Source organism: Strix uralensis, chromosome 8, assembly GCF_047716275.1.
Source record: "Strix uralensis isolate ZFMK-TIS-50842 chromosome 8, bStrUra1, whole genome shotgun sequence".
Lineage (NCBI taxonomy): Eukaryota > Metazoa > Chordata > Aves > Strigiformes > Strigidae > Strix > Strix uralensis.
Window position 1 is genome coordinate 29,133,926 of NC_133979.1, and position 22,821 is coordinate 29,156,746.

At 41.4% G+C, this 22,821-nt stretch overlaps 1 protein-coding gene across 3 annotated transcripts in view; it reads right to left on the reverse strand.

Moving 5' to 3' along the window:
- Positions 1-34: 34 nt before the first annotated feature.
- NTMT2 (N-terminal Xaa-Pro-Lys N-methyltransferase 2) overlaps positions 35-22,821 on the reverse strand; it is a 39,403-nt gene continuing 16,616 nt past the window's right edge. The window contains exons 1-4 of one of the 3 annotated variants that reach the window (XM_074876883.1): positions 21,676-22,058; positions 14,105-14,280; positions 8,318-8,567; positions 35-5,661 (exon numbers count right to left, since the gene is read on the reverse strand). In XM_074876883.1, coding sequence (XP_074732984.1) covers positions 5,387-5,661; positions 8,318-8,567; positions 14,105-14,280; positions 21,676-21,829 — 855 coding nt within the window. In that variant the 5' untranslated portion in view covers positions 21,830-22,058 and the 3' untranslated portion in view covers positions 35-5,386. Of the gene's footprint in view, positions 5,662-8,317; positions 8,568-10,294; positions 10,426-14,104; positions 14,281-21,675; positions 22,059-22,821 lie in introns of those variants that run through there. The other 2 variants (XM_074876884.1, XM_074876885.1) reach the window with 2 other exon arrangements.

Below are 22,821 nucleotides of genomic sequence, written 5' to 3' on the forward strand. Positions count from 1 at the left end.
ACATTTTTGGAAGAGAGATACAGGGAACAGAGACTTTCCATCAATTTTCTGTCTTTATTTTTGCTGAAGACATACACAAGGTTGTTCTTCCAATGCCTTGAAAGGAATAGAAGCTCTTTATGTTCCTGTTCAGCCTGAGCCCTGTCTTTGCAGGATATATCAGGTTGGCCTAATAAGCAGGCTAGCCACAACCATGCTGTTTCAATCTATCTGCTCCAAATATGACCACAATAAGTTTATGCCTGCCTGCAAAACACTCTGTAGTTCCTGTAGTGGCCTGATTTGTGGAGGTGTTAATCACTCACAGCTACCACTTAGGTAAAGCTGTAATGCTTTCACCCTTCTGTGCCTCAGTTTCCTTGTCCTGAACATGCATGCTTCAAGGTCTAGGGATGTATAGTGTCATACAAATACCGTTATTTGTGGCGATGATGAGAACGTGAGCTTTGTTTGGTACAAAGGTCTGGGAGTCCCTACTTGACATCAATTGAAAGAGATGGGTATTAACCTGTATGTTTGAAATACAGCGTGTTGTTATTGCTCTCAGATAAACAGAATTACCTCCTCTTAAAATCAAAGGTAATCTGTTTTACTTCAATGAGATGTGGTGATGTCCACAGAGAACAAATCATTTTTGGCAAGTGGAGGAGGGATTTTCTTGGCAAGTTGGAAGAAGCATCAAAGGAAGAGAAGAGGGATGGGATGCAACACAACTGGTTTTAATCACACGTAACAGCCAAGTTCCTCTGGACAGGCCTACTGTCTGATATGCCATTGTAAACGCTCTGGGGAGCCTCGATTAAGAGAAAGGAAAAAACAAGTGAATGGCATAAAGGTACTCAGGGCACTCAGTGGAATAACTGGCAAAGCTTTGTCAGCTGGCATTATGCAGTGATATATTGCTCCCATTAATGTAGTGCCCCAGTACCATGACTTTGATTTTTAATGGGTGTTTGGTTATCCAAGTCCATGCCTTTTTCTGGTTTTGACAGTCACAGCTCCTCAGATCACACTGCACTTCTGTTTGACATTAACAATGAAGATACTGAATCGGTTGTAACAAGGATGTGCTTTCATTCCCACTGTACAACCACCAGGGAGAGAAGAGACTCTTATTTCAAGCCAGTTCAGCTCTGAGGTGGTCTGAATTGCTCTGGAGGTGCCAGTTTCTTCTTCCTGCCTGTCAAAGACCCTAAGGTGGCTGCTCCCTAGGCCAGGCACACTGCAAGCTGCCTGAATGGATGGGCTATGTCTGGAGGAAAAGAGCTCGGGCAAATACTTCTTGTCAGAACTGCTCCTCTTGAAATTACTGTCTCCTCTGGAAATTGCTGACTTGTTTCACTAAATTTGGGGGCAGGGAATGTACTGATTTTATTAGCATATTCTGTAGGCAACTCATGTTTCATTTAAACTATTACAATACTATATAATGTATTACATTATCATCTCACATAACATGTCAGTTTAGACTAGATTATATAAACATCCAAACAAGAAGGTCAAACTAAAAATATCTGATATGATCATTTCAGCATTTCTGAAACAAAGTATTTTAGAATATCCACTCAGTGATATGTTTCAGGATGACGGCTCTCTCTTCCAATTAGGAATGAAAGGACATTTGTAATGTCTGAGTTGCCTTCGGAACACAAACAGCTTGAGCTTTGGTGGTTGCTGGAGCTGCACAGTTGGGATCACTGTTCAGACCACTGTAAGAATTGCTTCCTTACATTTTCTTCGGGTTGCAGAAGCATTTGGGGGCTACTGTCAGGGCTTGACGATCTCTTTGCAAGGAACCTCACATTCATATAATAAAGATAATAATTTGGCTTTCCATCACACAGAATAGAAGCACAGGACCTGATATGGGGAAACCAAGCATTACCAGGAGCTTTTGTGGTGACATGGCAGAAGCAGTCTTTACTGCACTTTGGCTAAGCGTTTACTTGAGTAGTGATGTGAGAAACATCTGATTGAAGGACTAATTGGGTATTTCACTAACTACCTGTCAGTGGCAAATGAGGGTTTGAGCTCGAAGGACCCTGAATGTTCTGTGAACTTTGCCTCAGTCAGTGTCTTGACCTTGGATTAAATTTCTGGTAATACTGAGATTGGGAACAAGTCTTAAATGAGCACCAAACAAAGGGGACTCAAACTCCCACTGCAATCTGATGAGCTAAAGGCTTCTCTAAATGCATGGTTTAAATAACCTGAAAGTTGAGGCAGAGCAACTGAGTTGATTATCCAGTCTTTGAACACCAAAGAGCAAGTGACACATAGATGATTTCTAAGCAAGATCTTCTGTTTCAAATTTGTGATTCATTATTATTATTATTATATAATATAGTAAAGTCCAGACCTTACTCATGTTCATGAACATTTAAGGGTGGCCTACACTGGTTGACTGGGAGTTCTTGAATTAAAATATATCTTGGAAAAGGAGGAAACCAAAATATTATTCAGTCTGCAGCAATCTCATGCATTTAAGGCCCTGGAGGGCTTGTGTTTCTTTTACTCTTGAGGTTCATTATGTCACCAGAAAAGCTTTAATATTTTACTGTGGAAGCAACATAGCCATGAAACATTAATTTCCAGGAATGTGGGAACCATGAAATATGGGTTTTTCTACCAAATTAAGATTTTACTTGTCTCTTTTCTCACATAGTTAAGGGAACCAATTTTCATTATATGTTTATGTACATCTATTCTGGAAATTCGAATAGGAAAGATGTACAAAATACAGGAAGAACATTTTTACCTTGAAAAATGTATTGCATTGATAACAATACCAGTCATTTATATTCGACCTTTCATCTTAAACCACATTACATTCTATATCCATCTTGGAACCACGTCTCTCATTACTGAACTGCACCCACTCTGTTGTGTAAGTGAACAGCTGATATATTCTGCCCTGTGAGATGTGGCAGCTGTTTGTTTAGATTTGTATTAAATTGTTTACTTCCCTATTTCCAGAATGCCGTTCTCTCACCATCGTAGTGACCAACACCATTCAGATATGCCTGGCAGACACCATTGTACTAGGATTTCCAGCAGTCCCCAAGTATTCTGCACCATGGCAGATGTCTCTGGCTGGAAAAAAAATGGTGAAGGACAAATTAATTTGTAATCCACATAAAGGCCTTTTCAATATTCTCCTGTTATTGCTAACTAGGGTTACAAACTATAGGACTGATGCCTCTTTCCTGTAAAACAAATGACTGGGTTTCCTTCAGGTATCTGCACACACTCATATGTACACAAAGACCACATCAGCTTTTACTGCCTCGGCAGAATGAAAGTGTTGTAGTGGCTGAAAGGGAATTTGAAGCACTTAGTTCTGGGGACAATTCCAGAATGTAAGAGTTCACCTTGGGTTTTTAACAGTGTTACATACTAAATTTACATCCATTACCAGCTGATTAGAATGGAAGAATCAGCCAAAACATTCCAGAAGCATCTGTGTCATGGGAACCATAGGTTTCTAGGTTATACGACACGCCAGAATATTCGCCAAATCACCAGGGTTGTTTTCCTTAATGCTACAATTAGCGATGGCACATTAAGAGAACAATTGCTGGATAAGATTTGATGGCAGGAAGCCCTCTGCCATAAATTGGAAATTCTCAACATATGCAACCATATTGCTAGAGAAGATGAGTTATGCAATTAAAACCAAAACTGGAGATTTGCTATCAAAGGATGGCAAAGTGTACTAAAATCCAGCTGAGAGGTTCCCTGATCTCGTTATCTTCAGGCTTCTATGTGAGTTAATCTAATGCAGATGACAATATTTGACACAGGCAATTATGCCTACAGTCATGTGAAGGATGTTTTATAGCACTCCCTTTCCATCAGAACATGGAGATTTGTCATAATGCAACTCTTTAAAAAGTCTGATAAGTTTTGCCAGAATTGCATTTCAGGGGAATAAAACATGATAAAAATTCTGACAGAGTCAGAACAGTCCATTGTAATGTTATCACTAATTTCTAAAACTTTGAACAAGCCATATTTAATATGCTTTTTACTGCATTTAATTATATTTTAAGTGCAAATTATTTTAAAAGTCCAATTCAAAAGAAATATTTGATCTTGTTTGAACAAAAGTTTTAATCAGCTTGGAAAAGTCTGTGGTTGTGTGGTTTTCCTTCATAAAGAATTTCAAAATTCTCCCTTCTTGACCTCATTCAGAATGAATCAGAATTTCAAATTCAGAATTTTTTTGCACAATGAACTTCTGTCCTCCCACAGCACTTTCTGCACCTATATGGATAGGACAAGAAGCTTAATGTGTAGTTTCTGTGAGCCTTAAGGAGATAGTATGTGTGTTAGTATTTTCAAATCCAGGCTTATACAGCTGCTGTTTGAATATAAATCATATATGCTTTTGGGTTACACTAACACCCTCTGCAGTTTAGTACAGTTGTTAATTAATACAATACTGTATTAGTTCTTCTTACAGTCTTACTATTAACACCCCATGAAATCCCATTAGCTCTGCATATGGTGCCAGACTTGTTCTGAATGTGGGAAAGAAAGAAATTTACAGTGGTATGAATAATAAAAAGAAGCTTTCAAGTGGTTCCCACTGTGAACATTTTGAAAAAATATTTTCCAGAATGTAATTTGTGGGGCAATCTTTTCACAAAATTTCAATGCAAACATGCATATATTTGTCATTTAAGTTTCCCCCTGGAGTGCAAAAACCCTTACGCACCACTATTGTTCTATGGCAGAAACATCAGGAGGATAAAGTTCCTAAAAATGGAAAATTAACCAGGTTGTCTTATTGTCTACACTGACAGAAATGCAAAAGAATAAATAAACTGCATAGCTGATGCCAACAAATGGATAAAACTTTCCTTACATTTTTGCTTTAAATATTTTAAAGTACAGATAGTGATGACAGTCAAAATTTGGGTTAGGTTTTCCAGAAGTTATTTGAATTTCCTGCCTCAGTGATCTGACAGATCCTTCTTAAATTCCAAGATGATTTTTAAGTGCCGTAGTAAAAACCAGGCTTATTTCTTAACACCTCATACAGAACACTCCAAAATGTATTAGCCACTACAGAAACTTCAGACCCAATTATTTTCTATTAGTTGAGTTTTGTCCAGTATTGACTTCTTCACGAAAGAGGGATCTGACAAGGAGCTGTTAGAAAGGCTTTTAAAAGTGGAGAGAGTGATGAAGCAGGCAGGATGTAGAAGCAGACTATTCCCTGGAGAAGCAGGCTCAATTGTAATTCTCTCCCGATCCTTTAGTAGTTGCTGCCCTAGCGTAGCAGTAGCAGTGCATGGTTAGGAGGATTCTAGTAGATGCTTTTCTCCTTCCCAGTCCTGCGGTTCATCCATTGTCCAGTCTCTGCAATCTCACTGTGCAGTCAGGAATGGCCAGGGCCTTTCTGCATGGCCAGCATCCAGACAGGGACACACTGCTCAGGGAACCCCTCCTGCCTCTCCTCCCGTAGGATGGTGAGTCCACTCATTTCAATGAGGCTGTGGAGGATGTCCAGGTCTCGGATCACACTACTATCCAGACAATCCAGGATACAGCCCTCCCTGGCTACATTGTCCTTGAGAATGATAACACCATTATCCTTCAAGCCATTCTGGCACCGGATGAGAAACTCCAGGAGATCTTTATCTGTCAGATATCCTACAGATGAAAAGATGGAAAATAGATCACTATTAACCATTCAAACAGACTCCCCCTGTACTCGTCAGAACGGTGCCTTGATCTGAGCGTCCATACCCTATTTATTGCAGGAGAAGTTCTAGTCCTGCCAGATTTATGAAATCTTGGGCAAATCAACGAGATCAACATTTACAAACTCAAATCATTATTTAGGATCCATATTAGTAGTAGCAACAGATGCGGACAGACATCAGTGGGAATAGTGAAGAAAATACTGGGTGCTGAAGGGTTCTTTAATCTGGTGGTTAAAGTCATAATAAGAATCAGTGGCAGGAAGCTGAAGCCAAACAAATTCATATTGGAAATAAGTGACAACTGTTCAACAGTGTAAGTAATTACCCATTGGAAGCTACCAATACAAGTGGTGTTTACCACCTCTTGAAGTCCTCAAATCAAGCGTGGTTGAATTTCTCAGGATGTTTTAATTGAACACAAACTATTGGCTCAGTACGAGGGTAAAGGAGTGAATATAACAGCTTGTGATATAGAACAGGTCAAACTAGATAATCTAACAGTCCCTTCTGTCTTTTAATGCTACAAATCTCTATAACGCTGTGTGACATTATGTACCCATCAAAGGAGCTCTGGATCAAAGATCCAGTGAGGAATGCAAGAACTTCCAAACTGCCAAATAAACTCTTTATATTACCCTATACTGTTGTGATTTCTACATATACATTTAAAATAGTACTTTTTTTCTTACTGAGAAATCTTATTGGGATTGCATTTTTTAGCCTTCCTTCTCAGAGATCAATACTTCTGTTATGTTGAGATCACAGTGCAGGACTCAGAGAAGAGCAAAACGAGAACTCTCACATATGAAACATTTAAAATGAATTAATAAGGACAGGTGGTCAGAAACTGAATGAAATCTTGAAAAAAATAATCATTTGTAATTTCCAGTCAAAATATTTAGTTTTCTTGATGGAAGATTTAAACTTTTATAAATGGAACTTGTCATTTCAAAACGACATTTTGACATAGCATGTCAGGTTTCTTTAACGACCCCGCCCCCCAAAAAGAAGAAAAAGAAAAAAGCCCCAAAGCTTAAAACTGAATACCTTTCAAGTTGAAGGAAAATGGTAATTTCTACATGAAATGTAAACTTGTGCTTTTAGTTTTTCATAAAATAACAGCCTGGGCTTGTATACTTATGCATACATAAGACAAATCAGGATTGCATTGGCAAGATTCATTGAAGCTTTTCAACACCTAATTTGGAAATTAATGTTCTCTTAACTTTGCTTTTAGCCTAGTTTCCTAAGAAAATGAGATCTTCACAGTGTTGCTCTCTACCAGACAGTCCTGCCCTCACTCCACCAAAAAGCATTGAGCTTGTTCGCATATTTCAGTCAAATTCAAGATAGAGGTAGAAGTTTGATTAATACTTAAGATCACCACATACTTCATTGAAATTGATGGAGGAAGGAGATTCAGATCTGTGTCTATGCTAAAGAAAAGGCATATGCTCCCTTTGTTGGCAGCCACATAGCTGATCAGCACAGCCTCAGACAAGTCTTAGCTCATTCAGTCTCATGTTGACTCAGATTTGCTCAAAAGATGAGGCAGGAGCTACATTTACTGCAATGACTGGTTATTCAAGAAAAGCAGAAACACAAAGGAAAATGATACTGGTCTGAAGCAATTTGCTTGTACAGCTATAAAGACCTGTTCTACAAAGCTCAGTTTCATTACTTCATAAGACTATGTGTAGAGGACAAGTAAGTGTTCCTGAATAAAACCATCTCCTGTGCTAATCTCTCTACCTTTATCTTTCTTTTTGCCTAGCAAGAAACTATCTGTCTCCAGGGTTTTGGAGAGAACGAGTTGTTCAGGCCTCCTCTTGTGCTTTAGAATAATTACTTCTGCCAGCTGAAACTGCACCATGGACACTTAGGTTCACAGATTAGGAGAAAACTTTCTTTCTGGAAGGACAGTTAGGCACTGCCACAGGTTTTCTAGAAAAAATCAAGAACTGTTTTTTTTGGTGAAGTACATAGCCCACATTATCTGATTGCCAGCCTGCTGCTCTTAATGCTGCAGGGCATTCACCAGGGTGGCTGCAGGAGAAGCAGCAGATATTTCTTATATGAGGGGGTACTGTGGGACATAGCTAAGTGAACCTGTTTGACAAGCATCAGTGCATGCAGAAGACATGATCTGGTTTATAGGTATTGATAATTTTACTATGGCTTTTTACATATTGTTTGCTGAAATATCCCCAAGTCTGGATAATCATCAGATTCAGAAATCCCTGCTCACAGGCGAGGCCAACCCCGTGTATCTGTCTGCAGCACTGGCAACTAAGAAGGAGGATTCCTGCTCAAGACAACCCACATACAAGGCCTACTCCTCAGATGCACCTTAGCACGCAGGCTACTTTCCAAGAACATATACCTTCCTGCAGTACATGACCTGAAAAAAACCAACAACTTGATTTGTACCCACTGTGCATGTGGCTGGGGAGAACTCTCAGAAGTCTCTCGTGAGATTTTAGGAAGCAGTCCCAAAGATTTGAGAACCTCCTTTTACAGCTGCATCATTCTTTTAAATAAACTTTAGCACAGGCTGTACAGTCCTCTGAGATGCCGGGCTGGATGAATCATGCTGAACTAACCTGAAACCCACTGAATCCAGATGACATCATATCTTTGTGGGTCTGGAGTGAATTCCTGGAGGCTTTTGCAATAATACATCTCTACTCTGTCCTCCTTGCCCTGCAGGTAGTTCGGGACCTCAGCCAGGAAATTCTCCATCATATCCACCAGTTCCACGCTCTTGAAAACTGGTAACAGGACATGCTTGCTGATACGACCTATCCCAGAGCCGCAGTCCAGGGCGCGGTTGGTGCCAGCTTTCCCCACCCCCTGTGGGATACAAGAAAATAATTTGAAATCTGAAAAATACCACCTGAAAGATCAGAGCAACTCTGTTACCTGCTATGGCCTTTAGCCCACCAAGCCTAGTGTCTTGTCTCCTTATTTGTTCAGGGCTGTTGCAAGACTGGCAAGAACCTGGGACAGCATCAATACAGCTTTGGGTACTATGTGTGAGCCAAGCTGGGCTGCCATGTTCCCAGGCTGCTGTTGATGGGACTTCTGCATTGCCCCCCTGCATTTATTGCTGTACAACAAGTTTTTGCTTGGCATAAGAAGAGACATAATCTTTAACAAGCTCCTAGCTTTCTCAGAAGATCCACTAGTCTTTGTAAAGCCCTTGCAACTTCGTCAAATATTCCTACCCCACAGCCAACGACGTGGCTAGATAAGCCTCATTCTGAGACCTGTAAAGGCCTAACAAAAAAGTAAGCATATACCAAATACTGCATGCAAGAAGTAACTTCTGCAGCACAGAACTCCCAAGGTGCCTATGGACATCTCTGTAGACACAGAGCATCCTTGGGATCAGAGTTCAGTTTTCAAAACAAGTTGTGTTTGAACAAAGATCTTGGAGTTGTAGGTAACTTACGACAACTCAAAAAGTTTGGACTGGAGCATATACAGAATTTCTTTTCTAGGCACAGAGACAAGAAAGATGATTGAGTAGATTTTTCTTAAGTGTCCTTTTTTTCTTCATAAATATCATCTCTGGACAGAGATCAGACGTGAAAAAATGTGGCACAAAGGCTATGTCTATGAGAAAATAATGAGTCACTGTAAAAGGAGCTTTATAATGAAAGCTGTATTTCACCCCTAAAGCTTTCATTCTAGCTATAAAAAGGCTCTTAAGAGCCTGCTGCTGTTCTGTAAAACAGAAATTTTAAGTCTGTACATGGACTGACTGTGAGATTGGAGCTCCCCTGGCCAAAGTGATCTGTTAAACAAATATATTAAAAGCAAATGTAAACACCTTTTCCCTGTCCCCTGCAATTGAGTGTTGAACTGAAAGTTATGGGCCAAAGTCCCTGCTGGAGCTTCACTGCTCTTAAAGGAAATAAGCCCAGGAAGAGTCTTGCTCTTCCTGCTTATGGGAGACCCCCTCTGTGATGACCAAGCATAAATCACGTAACTCACTGCTTTTTCGGCCTTGCTTCAGTGGGTAATTCAGTAGATTATTAAGGTCAAAGGACAGTACTGTCAATGGCATGACTATGAATAGCCCGGCTGAGCATCTGGTTACATAGAGTAACTGTAGAAAGAGCACAAGGACCTCAAAGGCTCTCACCAGTCTCCAGGGCTGCTGGTCCCAATTTGTATACCTAGGAAGATTAATCTCCTGATGTGTGCAAGAGTCCACAAGCCTTCAACCCTATTGGACTCTGGAGCCTACCTGTTTGTAGTTAGCCAGAAAATGTGAGCCATTCTTCTTTCACAGGCTGCTCTTAGGAGCATGTGGCTTTTACTGAGGACCAGACTAAGCTGTAACAAGGAGTTCATGAAAGGAGAAGGAACCGTGTCTTGGACCTTTACAAGGTGGTTTTCCATATTGTTTGCAGGCAGATACATACAGGCCTACAGTGATGCGATTAAGTAAAAATCTTTGAGAAAACTGGTGAGAAAACCGGGATGATTTACCAAAACAACTAACAGAATTTGACAAAAAGTCATATAACTTGTTTGACATTTGTGTCTCAGAGAACCTATAGTCACAGTACCTCACTTGAAACAGGGAATTCATCTCCCATGATGCGTCACGGCAAGGACCTCTGATGACACATCTCCATTTGCCATTGAGAAGAAGGAAAGGGAACAATCATGGGAGATGAAGCTTGATCCCACACTTCGCTGAAAGGGAGTAAGAGCATCAGGCAGTCAGTTGAGAAGCCCTGTGAAGCACCACAGCTCCGTTTGTAATGAAAATGTTGACATAATTCCATGTTCAGCTAATATATTTTCAGTTTGGAAGTGCTCAGAGCTTTGACAGGGTATTAACATTTTCTTTGGAAGGCAATCATTTTCCCAAAAGCCTAATTGAGTTGAAAATCAGGCTCCTTATTTAAAAAAATAGTGTAAGTGAAAATTCTAAGCCAGAACAGGCTTCAAAATTTAAGATTGACTGTTCCTCTGATTACCTGCTTCCCATTACTCAGAATCACTATCATTTAGGACACAGACACACCCAAAAATTCTTCTGTAAAGCTAAATAGGCCATTCACAAATTTCCTTAGGGATTAAAGAGCTGTGGAATATGTTCCTGATGCTACTTCAGGTCTTGGAAGGGCAGGAAGGCAGAGTAGGTATGTAGGATAAAAAAGAAATCAAGAGTTCAAGAAACAGATGAAAACCACAGTGGTTTTCTTTCTAAATTAAAAAAAAATAACAATCAGGTTTCCAACAACATCTCTTCCATCCCCCTGATCAAACAGGAGAAAAATCACTTTTGAGAAGCTTTTCATTCAGCAAGTAACCAATCAGGCAGGTGAACTGAGGGCAAGAAAGGGAAGAAGGGTTTAGGGCAGAAAGGGAGCTATAAAGTTAATGTAACCTCCGTCTGTATTATATCACACACCTATAGCTCACAACTGTTCCTGAATTAAGGGTTTCTTTGTTTTATTTCCTTTTTTATACATTACCTCTGGATTAGGCACTTGAAAACACAGTGTCTACATGGACATCAAGGCTTTAACTGGCATTAATACATTGCCATAAATATGCAGTGCTATAGCTCTGCTGATAACCCTTCAAGTATGACTGTACCTAAGACAACCTATAGCTTGTCTGTACAGCACTGCTGGCTCAAGTAATGTTGCTCTTGGTTTGAGTTCTGCCCACACACACATAAAACCTCTTAACTTGAGCACAGTGGCACTTTTAACTCAGTTTGACTCGCCTGGGAAGGAGACAGACTAAAATATAAGTGAAGTCCTTAGTCCCTTCTGTAATTCCTTCCATGTGCCCAGGCAAGATAAATTCTCCAATGGTAAAGAAATCTGTAGCTCAGTTTACAGTGGTGCCTAAGAATCATGCTAAGAAATGCCATACATGAAGGTATGCAACATCAGTCATGTAAGGGAAATGTCACTGTGTGGCATTTCCACACCAGCCAAACTAACTCAAGAGGGGTAATTTGAGTGGAACTGGGCAACTCTTTTTTTAAGGAGCACTAGTTTTGCCAGAAAATAAAGTTTTGGAAGAATAAAACTCTCTGTGAAATTGATATCTCAAATCTAGAGAATAGTTATAGCCAAAAAACATGGGAAAGAATGTTGAAAATGTCAAGATACTTCTTTTTCACGACTTTCAAGGAAAAAAAAATAACTTGTCAACTTTTCATTTCTAAACAGCATTTTTCATTTTGAAACTGACTTGAACTCTTGAAAACAAAGGGAAAAGTTTTTCAGAGGGTAAAACAATAAAAAAAATTAAGTGAAATATGTTCAGTTGATCTGAAACTGAAAACTTTCTGATTTTGTTAAACTTCTCTTTAAAAAAGAAAGCATCGTTTATATTAGGGTGAAACAAGCTGCTTTTTTCTATCTATCCTGATCACCTTATTGGAAAAAAAAATATTTATAGACATATAAACTTGGGAAGACATAACTCAAATTAGCTTTACAATAAAGTCACTGCTACAGAAAGCCACTAAATATCTGCATCTGGTTGAGTAGGATTCAAATTGCAGTAGTAAGAAAGGAAAATAAACCATAAGTAACATAACCAATTGACTCTATCTCAACAGAGGACAGGCTTTAACAAACCAAATCAGAATTAGCAAAATGTGCAGATTCCTTGTTGTTTCGTTTTTTTTTTTTTTTTTTTCTTGTTTGATCTTGGCCATTCAGAGTATCCCTTCTATCCCTGGCTAATAAAAGGAGTAGGAACTCTGCTCTGGAGTATTTTGTATCTGTCATCACACCTGATGCATTGGGTATGATTCCTCTTTGGCATGTGAAACTCTCCTACAGACTGTACTTCTTTCCTTTTCGGGTCTTGGAGATGAGAAAGCGTAACAGTGTGATATAAACCTGCCGTTCAGGAGCTGAATCTATATAGTGTTTCGGAGGCGTGAAATCTTTCCCTGAGTACACACTTATGCACCACTTGAATTCCACAAATGCCCTTAAAACAAGACTTAAGTAAAATTTAAGGAATATGCCTTGAGCTGCTCTAGGCTTATAAGCTGCATTTCATTTTTTCTGAAAAAATTTTTACCATCAGGTTCAGCTGCCTTGCTGAACTTCCTTTGTATTTTCTATTTGTGTTTGTAAAAAGCCTGATACAGCGAGGCTTTAAAACGTGAAGCCTTTTTGCATTAACATTAATACAAATGACTGTTAATAAAAAAAATGTAGGTGTTCACTTGTGTTCTGCTGGCTCACTGCCCCAAAAGCCTCCTTCTATCAAGTACAGCAAACCTTGCCATCAGTTGTCCTTCCCTGCTATACAGGATTTCTATCTGTTAAGCCACACTCGTTTTCCATCCCGATCTATTTAAACTGTGCCCTTTTTCATACACAACATCTAATTAACCTGTTGAGCTTTTTTTCCACAGTAGATCGTTAAGACTAAAAAAAGGTCATCTGGCTATCCCAAATTTGTACATTTGAGCAGAAAATGAAAGATCTATGGTAGCATTATATAGAACTAGTCATTTTGTGAGCAGGAGAACTTAAATTTGTTTTCCTGTAGCTTTGTGGATTCTTTAGCTTCTAATATTGTTGTTGAGCTAATTTAGTGGGCTTTTTCCCTGGGAAGAGGGAAGGACGGTTAGAAAATCATCAGGCCACACTTGTAAAGATTTGCGGAATCCCAAAGCCACATTTAGGCATCAACAGGATTTTCAGAAATGTAAGTGCCAAAGTGATACCTCTATTGTAGGAGCTTCTAAAATCCCACTTGGCATCTCTTTGCATCTCAGGTCAAAGCAGACCTTTGAAGATGTTTACAGAACTTTAGAAATCTGTCTGCAAAGGTCCCCAGTGACACTGGAATGTTCACGAAAAAAGTATTTTTCCTAATGGGTAGCTTATTCTATATACTCCTAATGTTTGAGGGGGGAGGGAGAGGGCTGGGTTTTGTTGCAGCATTCTCAGAAATATCTATAAATAGGCAAAACAGAAACTTGGCATTTAGTCTCAGCTACTTTCCCAAATGGACTGCAGGAATTTGCACAGACAAATCTCCAACCGAAGCCAGCAAGGATTTTATCATGAAAGGTCACAGTCCTGCACTGAAAATTAACCTCCCACCCAAAGACAGCTATAAGAACTCCTTGCAGCTTTGGAGCATAAGAAAAGGACACAAAACAGGTAAATAACAACATAAGGCCAGGCAAAATGTGTATTCATGACAATGCATGACCTGGCAGAATACGTTACTAGAGTCAATGACAGCCAGTTATGACCTGTGATGCACATCAAATATGACATATGGTGCCACTGAAAATATATGTGACTGGGCACACTGCGTGTCATTTATGACACATCACCACTGTTTCTTGCAAAAGATAGGATTAAATGACTTACCCCAACAAAATTCCTGAGAAACTCCCTGGAGGATTCAATGTCTGTATTGGAGAGCTCAATGTAGTCTCCCATCATGCCCTCTTCTGTGGCTGGCACCTCCTGGTAGAAGTGTTTGGCCCTGGCGTAGAACTGCATCTCCCCATTGATAACTTGACTTGTCAAAGCATAAAGTTTCACTGCAAGCAGACAAACCACTATTTTATTGTTAATGACAGGCATTTCTGGGTTAGTTTATTGCTCTGGAGGCACGATGGCGAATATCTATACACTTAAGTTGAGCCTTCAAAACACCAAACCTCTGTTTCTAAAGCAAAGGTGGAAGGAAGGGTGTTGGATTTAATCCTGCAAGACCTTGAAGGGATACAGTCCCCCTTGGGCAAATTCAGTGCCTCCCAGGCTCAGACATGGCTTTTGTCATCACACTGTTTTCATGCTAGTGAAAAATCATTTCAACTTTGAAGTGAACATGCATGCCTAACAGAGCAAGGGGTTTTATCTGCTCCCAGAAAAGCTGTGGGCAGCGTTTATTGCTATGCAGGGTCATCATTTCCGCTATCACAAACCTAACTGTTCTGCAGATTTCCATATATGCTTTCTAGCCATTGACAGCTGCACAGAGAGTGCACCAAGAAGAGAGCAGATGAATGAGGCACTTGCTCTGCTTTATTTTTAGTGATACTGTACCGTCTGTGGCACTGCAAGTAAGCTGAACCAAAGAGCAGATGGTAGTCTCAGGCCTAAATGAGTATACAGGGGGGAGACAATTTAGAAGAGACATTCCTAAATTTTCATCTGTCACAGATCAAGGAGCGAGATAATCAGTGGGTGATATACTGGAAAGTTGCTCTGTGCCAGAGGCTTGGATGTTTCTTTTCATTGCTTGGCTATTTTGCTGGTAATATACAGCAATCACATGTTTGAAGCTGTTTTATTAAAATCTGCGACCTTTACTGGCTCTTTTTCCCTATTCTTAAAAAAACTGAGGTCTATCCTCTGCATCCTGGGTTTTTGTACACTCGATGTGCATCGGCATATGAAAAGCAGTTGTTTTGCAGCTCAAAAGTTGGATTGAGGCAGGCCATAAACAGTTTGCTTGGAAACCAGCACGTCTGACTGTCTCATGTGGGCACAGAAGTGTCCAGGCATTTTCCTGTGTGTATGACAGCCCTTCCAAGAAAAACACAACTACAAGTCTGTCTGTGAAAGCTAAGCAATAAGGAGGGATGGAGTCACACTGGGAAGAAGACTTTGCAAGCACCACCTTGCAGTGTAAGACCAGCTCTGCTGCAGATTCCCAGCGTGCTTAAGGAACTGGAAATGATCCAGCAGCAAACACCTTTTGGGTTAATAACAACAGAAAGGGAGAGCTCCCTGCCAGCTGCGTACACAGACAGACCAGGGAGCAGAGCTTTGTCGCTGCATCTTTAAGCTTCCACAGGAGCACTGCGGGTCGCTGCTGGGAAGGGTCTGAACAGGCCATGCCTTGCTTACACCGGCTGGGGAACAGGAATTATGCCCTCCACGCAGAGGATGAGAGCTAGGCCAGAGGCCCTGAATATAAGCCTGGAATGTATTTATTGAGGGCAAGCAAACTCAGCAGGGAATGATAAGTGTGTGCCTGCCCATCCTCAGCAGGAGAATGACATTTTGGAGGCAAATGAGGGGGGGACAAAGGAAGTAGGATGGGCAATAATTACCACCAAGGACCACTCGGAACAGAATAGTGCTATTGGGTTACACATAAGCAGCATGCCTGGCATATCCTTCATCCAACAAAAGCAGCATTACCAGCCCCTCTTGTCATCACCTGCTTAAGTCAACTGCCGAACGGATACTATTAAAGCTTTAATCCATTACACATTTATGTTATGCCTGAGAAATTTATACCACAAGAAGCACTGAGCCCAGCAAGGGTCAAACCTGGGAGTTTTACACACTCCACTGATTATATTCACATACTCAGAAGAAACCATTTAGCTGAAGAAATTAATATGAAGGGGGCAGCAGCCAATCCCCAACACAACTTGGCCAGGGTGGCTCCCAGAGCCTGGGAAAAAGACTCCATCAGTGGCTGTGATTCTTCCAGTAAACGATCTCCATCTTTCCCCAGGAGTGGCACCATCTTGTTTTCTCTGTGTCCCTTTTTTCTGCGTTTCAGATGCCAGCCTGACTGGTGAACAGAAATGAATCCCTGCATGTTGGCTTTGCAAGATCTTCCATATAAAAGTCAGGGATGATTTCTAGGGCTTGTTTAATGGACGTATCAAGGGACAGTGATTTATCCTGTTTTGCTAGATTGAAAGGAAAGGCATTTACAGACTGTCTGCACACTAGTACAGGGTGTTGCAGGCAGCTGGCAGCAGGAACAATGAATATTCAGAGTCCTTCTATTCAAAACATGAGCCTGTCCTGAGGCAACACATGGGGACGATATGCTGTTCAGGATATCAGATCTGTAGTGTGTGCTCTCAAATTTCTCACTCAGAACCAGTATCAGGCTTGCAGACTGCCTGCTGGGACTTGCATGCATACACCAGCTGACTGCAGCTCCTCCCGGGCCAGCTGGGGCCCCAGTGTCCTGCCTTACGTGCTGGCATCCGAAACCAGCTCTGGGCTTAGCATCCATAGGGTCTACTCTATGCATCAGACTTCGCAAAGATCTTTTTATGCAAGTCTCCCACCTGAAGGCATGCAAGGACACAGGCTAAAGTAAAGGGTGGCACTGTACCCAATGTCTTCTGTGGGCCCACAGTCTCACTCATGCAGTGTGAGATCTACAGGGATGATTTCCACCTCTTGATCCCTCAGTGTTACTCCTCCCTCTCATGAATTTGCAACACTGCCAACTCTCCCAGTGCACAACCCAATTTTCCAGACACAGCCAATCAACCTTACCTCTGATCTGCCTCGCAGCTGTGCCTGGCATGCAGGCTCCAGCAGCAGGACCAGAGGGAGAGGGAGGTTTGCCAGCTTGCAGGAATCTACCCCAAAAGAGAAGTGCAAGGAGACACATTGTCTTTGGTGACAGTGTTGGAGCTCCGCTCCAGCGTCCCTCATCACAGGACCTGTCTAGCCAGAGGAATCTCCCTTTCCATGACCTATGTGGGACTATCTCGTGCATCGGGAAATGAAATACTTGTGAGGTCTGTTACAGATACACAGCCTCATTTCAATGAACTTTGAAAAGTAAGGCATAGGCAGGATAGGACAACGGAGGCTGCAAGTCTCTCAGACATTGCAGGGCAGGGGCAACTGTCTTTCACAGACAAGATTTTCAGTGTTAAGGCAGGTAACTTGTAACTTGTAAGGTTAGAAAGTCAGAAAGTAAATTAAGAAGAAAAATTTTTTATGGCACACTTGGTCTCTCAGCTGAATCTGCTGGCAAGTCCCCCAGGTAGAGACGGTTAAAACAAACCTATTGCAAAAGCAGGCTGGCAACAGGAACTGGCTCCCTAAAGGTCACTCCACAGTTATGAGACATTAATTTTCACTCGCTGCAAGCACAGTCTGGATGCAGTGGTGATCTACAGCTGAATGCCAACCTCTGGACTAGACAGAGAGTATCTACCTAAGCCCTTTGGCCTTGCAAAGTCCAAAACATTATCTGTATATATATATAAACTTATGGATCAGTACAAAATTTTGTTTCCCAGTACATCTGATCTAAATCTCTAGAGAAATGGACCACTTAATATGTAAGACTGGGTGCAATCCCAACCTGCAGTAGACTGTCTTACAGTTTTTGGTTGCAGGGTTTACTCAGCTAAATTTCCCTGGCAGAAGTAAATGTTGCAAGTAATTTTTTGGAAGTTTTTATTTGTGAACATTATTTTGTGGCTCTGACTGCTTTCTGCAAGATATTGAACTAATTCCAGTTTGGCTGAGTATTCCCTTTTAAATGCAACATCTGCTTCGTGCATTAGTTGAAAAACAGTTATCTGGGTGCAGGGCAGAATTCACCTCTCTACTGTGGTCCAAGAACCATTCACATTCTGTTTTATAGAGGATGAACAGCAGCCCACCCCCAAAGGAGATTTTGCTTACAGACACGTGCCTCACACACGGGAATATTTGTCTCTACGGACCGATCATCTAAGTTTTCCACTGCAGATCTCACCCCACTGGCACTGAGTCCCCCAGCCCATGTAAACACATGCATAATTTCCAGCATTTGAGTAGCTCCATTAAAGTCCACTGGGCTTAAGGGCATTCACACACATTTAAGTACATTGTTGGATCAGGGCCTAAAGTTACTCATGTCTTTTATTTATAAATGTAACCCTGGTCTGTAAAAGTGACATGTTTCTCTTAACAGGCTGTGATACCAGATATGCTCAGCTCACAAGTAAACATGCCTCAAAGTGCTCCACCACTGAGCCTAGCAACGGAGTGGGGGGAGCGTGGAGTTAGCATAGCTTGAAGCAAGCTTTCTACCTTGCTGACCCTGGGCTGCACTGCAAGTTTCAGTGTGAGGCTTGATTTCAGTGTTATTATTCATGTTTAGGGTTAAGCACATGCTTAACTACCCTGCTAGGTCACGGTCTTAGTGTTGCTTTAGTCGTTTAATACTGTTTACACAGAGATATCTGGATCTAGTCTTGAAGCTTGAGAAGTTCATTTCATTTCTGCTCAGTTCCACTCTGAACTAACTGGAAAATGTCATTCTGCAGAGATGTTCAGACCTGCCACGTTCTGTCCTCTCTATCACAGAGAGCACTGGATCACAGGATAATCCAAGTTGGAAGGGACCTAAGGAGGTATCTAGTCCAAACTTCTGCTCAAAGCAGAGACAGACATGAGGTCAGATGAGGTTCACCAGGACTTTATTCAGCTAGATTTTGAAAGTCTCCAGTAATGGAGAATTGTACAACCTCTCTAGGCAACCTGTTCCAATGCCAAACTGTCCTCATGGAGAAAGAGTTTTTCCTGATAGTCAGCCTGAATTTCTTATGTTTCCACTTTTGGCCACCATCTCTTGTCCTCCTACCTCACACCACTGTGCAGAGCTCAGCTCCATCTTCTTCATGATCTTCTTGTAGGTACTGGCAGGCTGGTATTTGGTCTCCCTGAAGCTGTCTCTTCTGCCTGAACATGCCCCATTCCCTTTGTCTCTCTTCATAGGGCATGTGCTCCCGTTCCCTCACCACCCTGGAGGTCATCCAACTTGCTCCATGTCATTTCCTGCATTGGGGGTTCAAGACTCCACACAGGACTGCTGCATAAAAGGGGATAACCACTTCCCTCGATCAACTAGCTATGCTTTTGTTACTACAGCCCAGGATACTGTCGGCCTTCTTTGCTGCCAGGACACACTGCTGGTTCACGTTCAGTTGCTGTGTACCAAAACCCTATCAGCAGGGCCACTCCCCAGCCAGCCACTGACCAGCTCATGGTGTTGTTGCCAAAGGTTCCTCCTTTCCAGGTACAGGACTTGGCATTTGCCTTTGAACGTCAGTGAATTTGAATTTCACTGGCTTCCCACTATCTCTTTCCTCCAGGCTATTTAGGTGCCTCTGGATGGCAGTCCCAACCCAGAACTTGCAGACAAGCCCTGCCAGTTGGCCGCAATCTGCAAATGTGATGAGCAAGCAGTTCTTCACCTCCTCCAGGTTACTGATAAAGGTGTTAAACAGCATAGGTCCCAGGACAGACCCTTGCGGTACTCCACTGTCCTCAAAATGTGACCACAATTTTCTGAGCCCAATCACCCGACCACTTTTTACCTATCTGATTGTCCACCCATCCAGACCATGACATCTTAGCACGCTGTGAAGTTTCTTGGATGTGTATCACAGCTCACAAGGTACCCCACAGGATATGTGTTCTTATGCACACTTTTACTTCATGGCAATAACCATGGAGTAACAGACATGTTCACATGGAAGGCTGGACTCACAGTACTTCTTCAAACTAATTCGGATAGGCTGGCAATAAGCTTGCAAGTTCTTTAGTGAAGTTTTAACGATTCAGGTCACGAAAATCCTGGCAGAAGGGATCTTTAGTCTGATAGGAACATTTTACAAAGCTTGTTGGCTGGGAATGGGAATTCACATAAAATTCAGACAAGAAATAAAATATAGTTTTACAAGAGTGAAGCAATTAGGCCTGGAAGCAGCTTAATGATGGACTGATGGATTCTCAGTCATTTGCAGCCCTTAAACCAAGGTATTTTTGTCTTCATAAATATATACTGTGACCCACTCGTAAGTTACAAGCATGATGCAGGAACTTTTACATGAAATTCTAGATGTTCGTCTAAACTAGATGTTCATAATGGTACCTTCTAGCCTTAAAATGATCTATTAGTAGTTACACTAACAGTTAACACTGTAGGAAATCCTGCTCAGTTTCTAATATGTTGTGTTTATTTTCAAAACAAATGAAAGAATAACATTTTTGTAGACTTCTTGAGATTCCATCGACCTATAATTGACTTTCCTTCCTTTCCATCTTTCCTTTCTTTCCATCATTCACAGCTACCTACCACTAGGGATAGGAATATTTATCTTCCATGTTTCATTTTAAATAGCTGCAGATATTGCTGCATTTGAAAAGCCACACCAAAATACTAAGATAACATGGAAGTGCTTTTTCTTTTTACAGCACTCATGAATTCTACCAACCTGAGCAGAGTTCTCACTGGGGTCTGTACAGTTTCACACAATCGGGTAAAATAATCCACTTGCCTAAATGGATCATTCAATTAGGAAGGAGACCTCAAGAATTCACTATGAAGAGTAGTTTAACAGGTTACACAGAGACATCCTTCCCACCTTAAATTCCTACAGTTCTAACATTGAGTGGAGGCTGAATAATTCTGCTTAAAAAGTGACATGCTAAAGTAATACTGGCTCAAGTCAAAATGACTTTTTAGCTATATTGTCCTGGGGAAATTTTCTTATTCAGGGTCAAATTTTTATAAGAAATGAACATTCATTTTCTGCATCTAAAAAAATGTCTTGGCATCCACAGGCTGTCACTGAAATTTGGCTATAAACAAACATTGTGGAAGCATCTTCCTCCCAGATAACTAACAGTAGGTTAGACAGCCTGCTGCAGAGATTGGGATTACAAAGACTCCCAAGAAAAAATTTCAAAAACGTTACCTTTCAAGCACTTGTCCAAAACAATACAAATGACAAGGCTAAGGAGACACTGAATGACAACAAAACAGGTATCAGGCAACAGAAAGTAAGGCCTGTCAGCTCTGCTAGTTTTGCATTTATTCTTCCAAGTTCCAAACAGGTCAATGCATGTTTTACTTAAATGGTGACAAAAAGAGGAATCATTAGCCAGAAACCAAACTTTCTTTCACTCTTGTGGTCTTTCCCTTGCCACCCTCTAACAATCTGTGGTGTATTTAGGTAAAACAACAGGGGACTGAATTAGAGGGAGCTGAGAGAGAGAGTACCAAATATAAGTTTAGCTAGCACTGTAGTTTCTCTAGCCGGACTTCTCAGAACTACTACTTACTGTCATTAATGTGTCCGCACTCTACCACCTAACATGATACGTCTTTCCAGAGCACAGTCACAGACACACACAGACACTCCTGCCCACCAGCTACTCACCCAGGGGAAGCTTTTCCAGCAGATAAAGGTAACTCTGAAAGAAGTCATTGCGGATCGCCTTATGCAAGATGAAGGACATACTGTGCCGACAGAGTTCTTCGTCTGTCTTGTGCCAGCGCGACTTAAAGGCCAAATGTGCTGCTTTATACGCCATGATGAAGATGTTTTTTTGCAAGGGTGGACAGTTGCGGTGGCTGGTGCTCTCTGGAGGACCTGTCCTTCCAAGGAGGCAGAGGCAGTGTCATTGAAATTGTGGCAATGTGCTGTCATTCTATATCGGGGTGTGTGTCTAGAGCAGTGCAGGGGGCGGAGGCGGGTGAGAGGGAAGTGAGAAATGCTGGCTGTTGGCACTGGCTCAGAGTAATCTCTGGAGCGTCGCCCTCTGAAATGAGCAGGTGCTGGAAAGTGATAAAAAACTCAACCAGGAAATTGCTTAGCCAGGGTAAATGTATATCTACTCCAAAAAAGAGTGGTTTTAATTCAATTACACTTTTTCTAATCTATTCAGCCTTCACTTCAAAGGAACTCAGATATTATCCAGGATCTCCCATCTCCCTCTTTTATATCTCAAAGGGTGATTTTGCTTCTCTGTCTCTCCCTTGTTATTTGTTTTTCAGTCCAGGGCATGCAAGAGGAAGGCCAGAAGACAGAACATGGACATGCCTCCACACAAACTGTGTGTCCTAACAACCTGTGATTATAGCAAGCAAAGAGATAGCAACAGATCCAACTTCATGCTTTGCCGCTGTGTAGGGCAGGGCAAGCCACTCTCTATGCACTAGTTGGCCCAGGTTCATTTAATCTGTTTAAAAGGTACAGACTATCTCATCCGCAGAGCCTAGCTGGAAGAAACTGCTGTTTGGGAACACAGGAATGGTAAAGCCAGGAAAGGGTAAAAGCTTTTTGCTTTAGCTAACAAAATACACTGAAGAACAAGAGGAGACAAACTGCCCATTAACAGACTTAGACAAATACATTGGGTGGAAAAGAGAAGGAGGTTCAGGCCACTAGAGTGGGCAAAATTCTAGAAAAGGGGGAGTAGGGTGAGAAGCTGAAGTGTTTCTAGGATGGAGAATGCTAAGCTGCTGAAGGGGGTTGTACATCATAAGTATGTCCCATCCCAGAGGAGGATCAGACCCTCAAGGG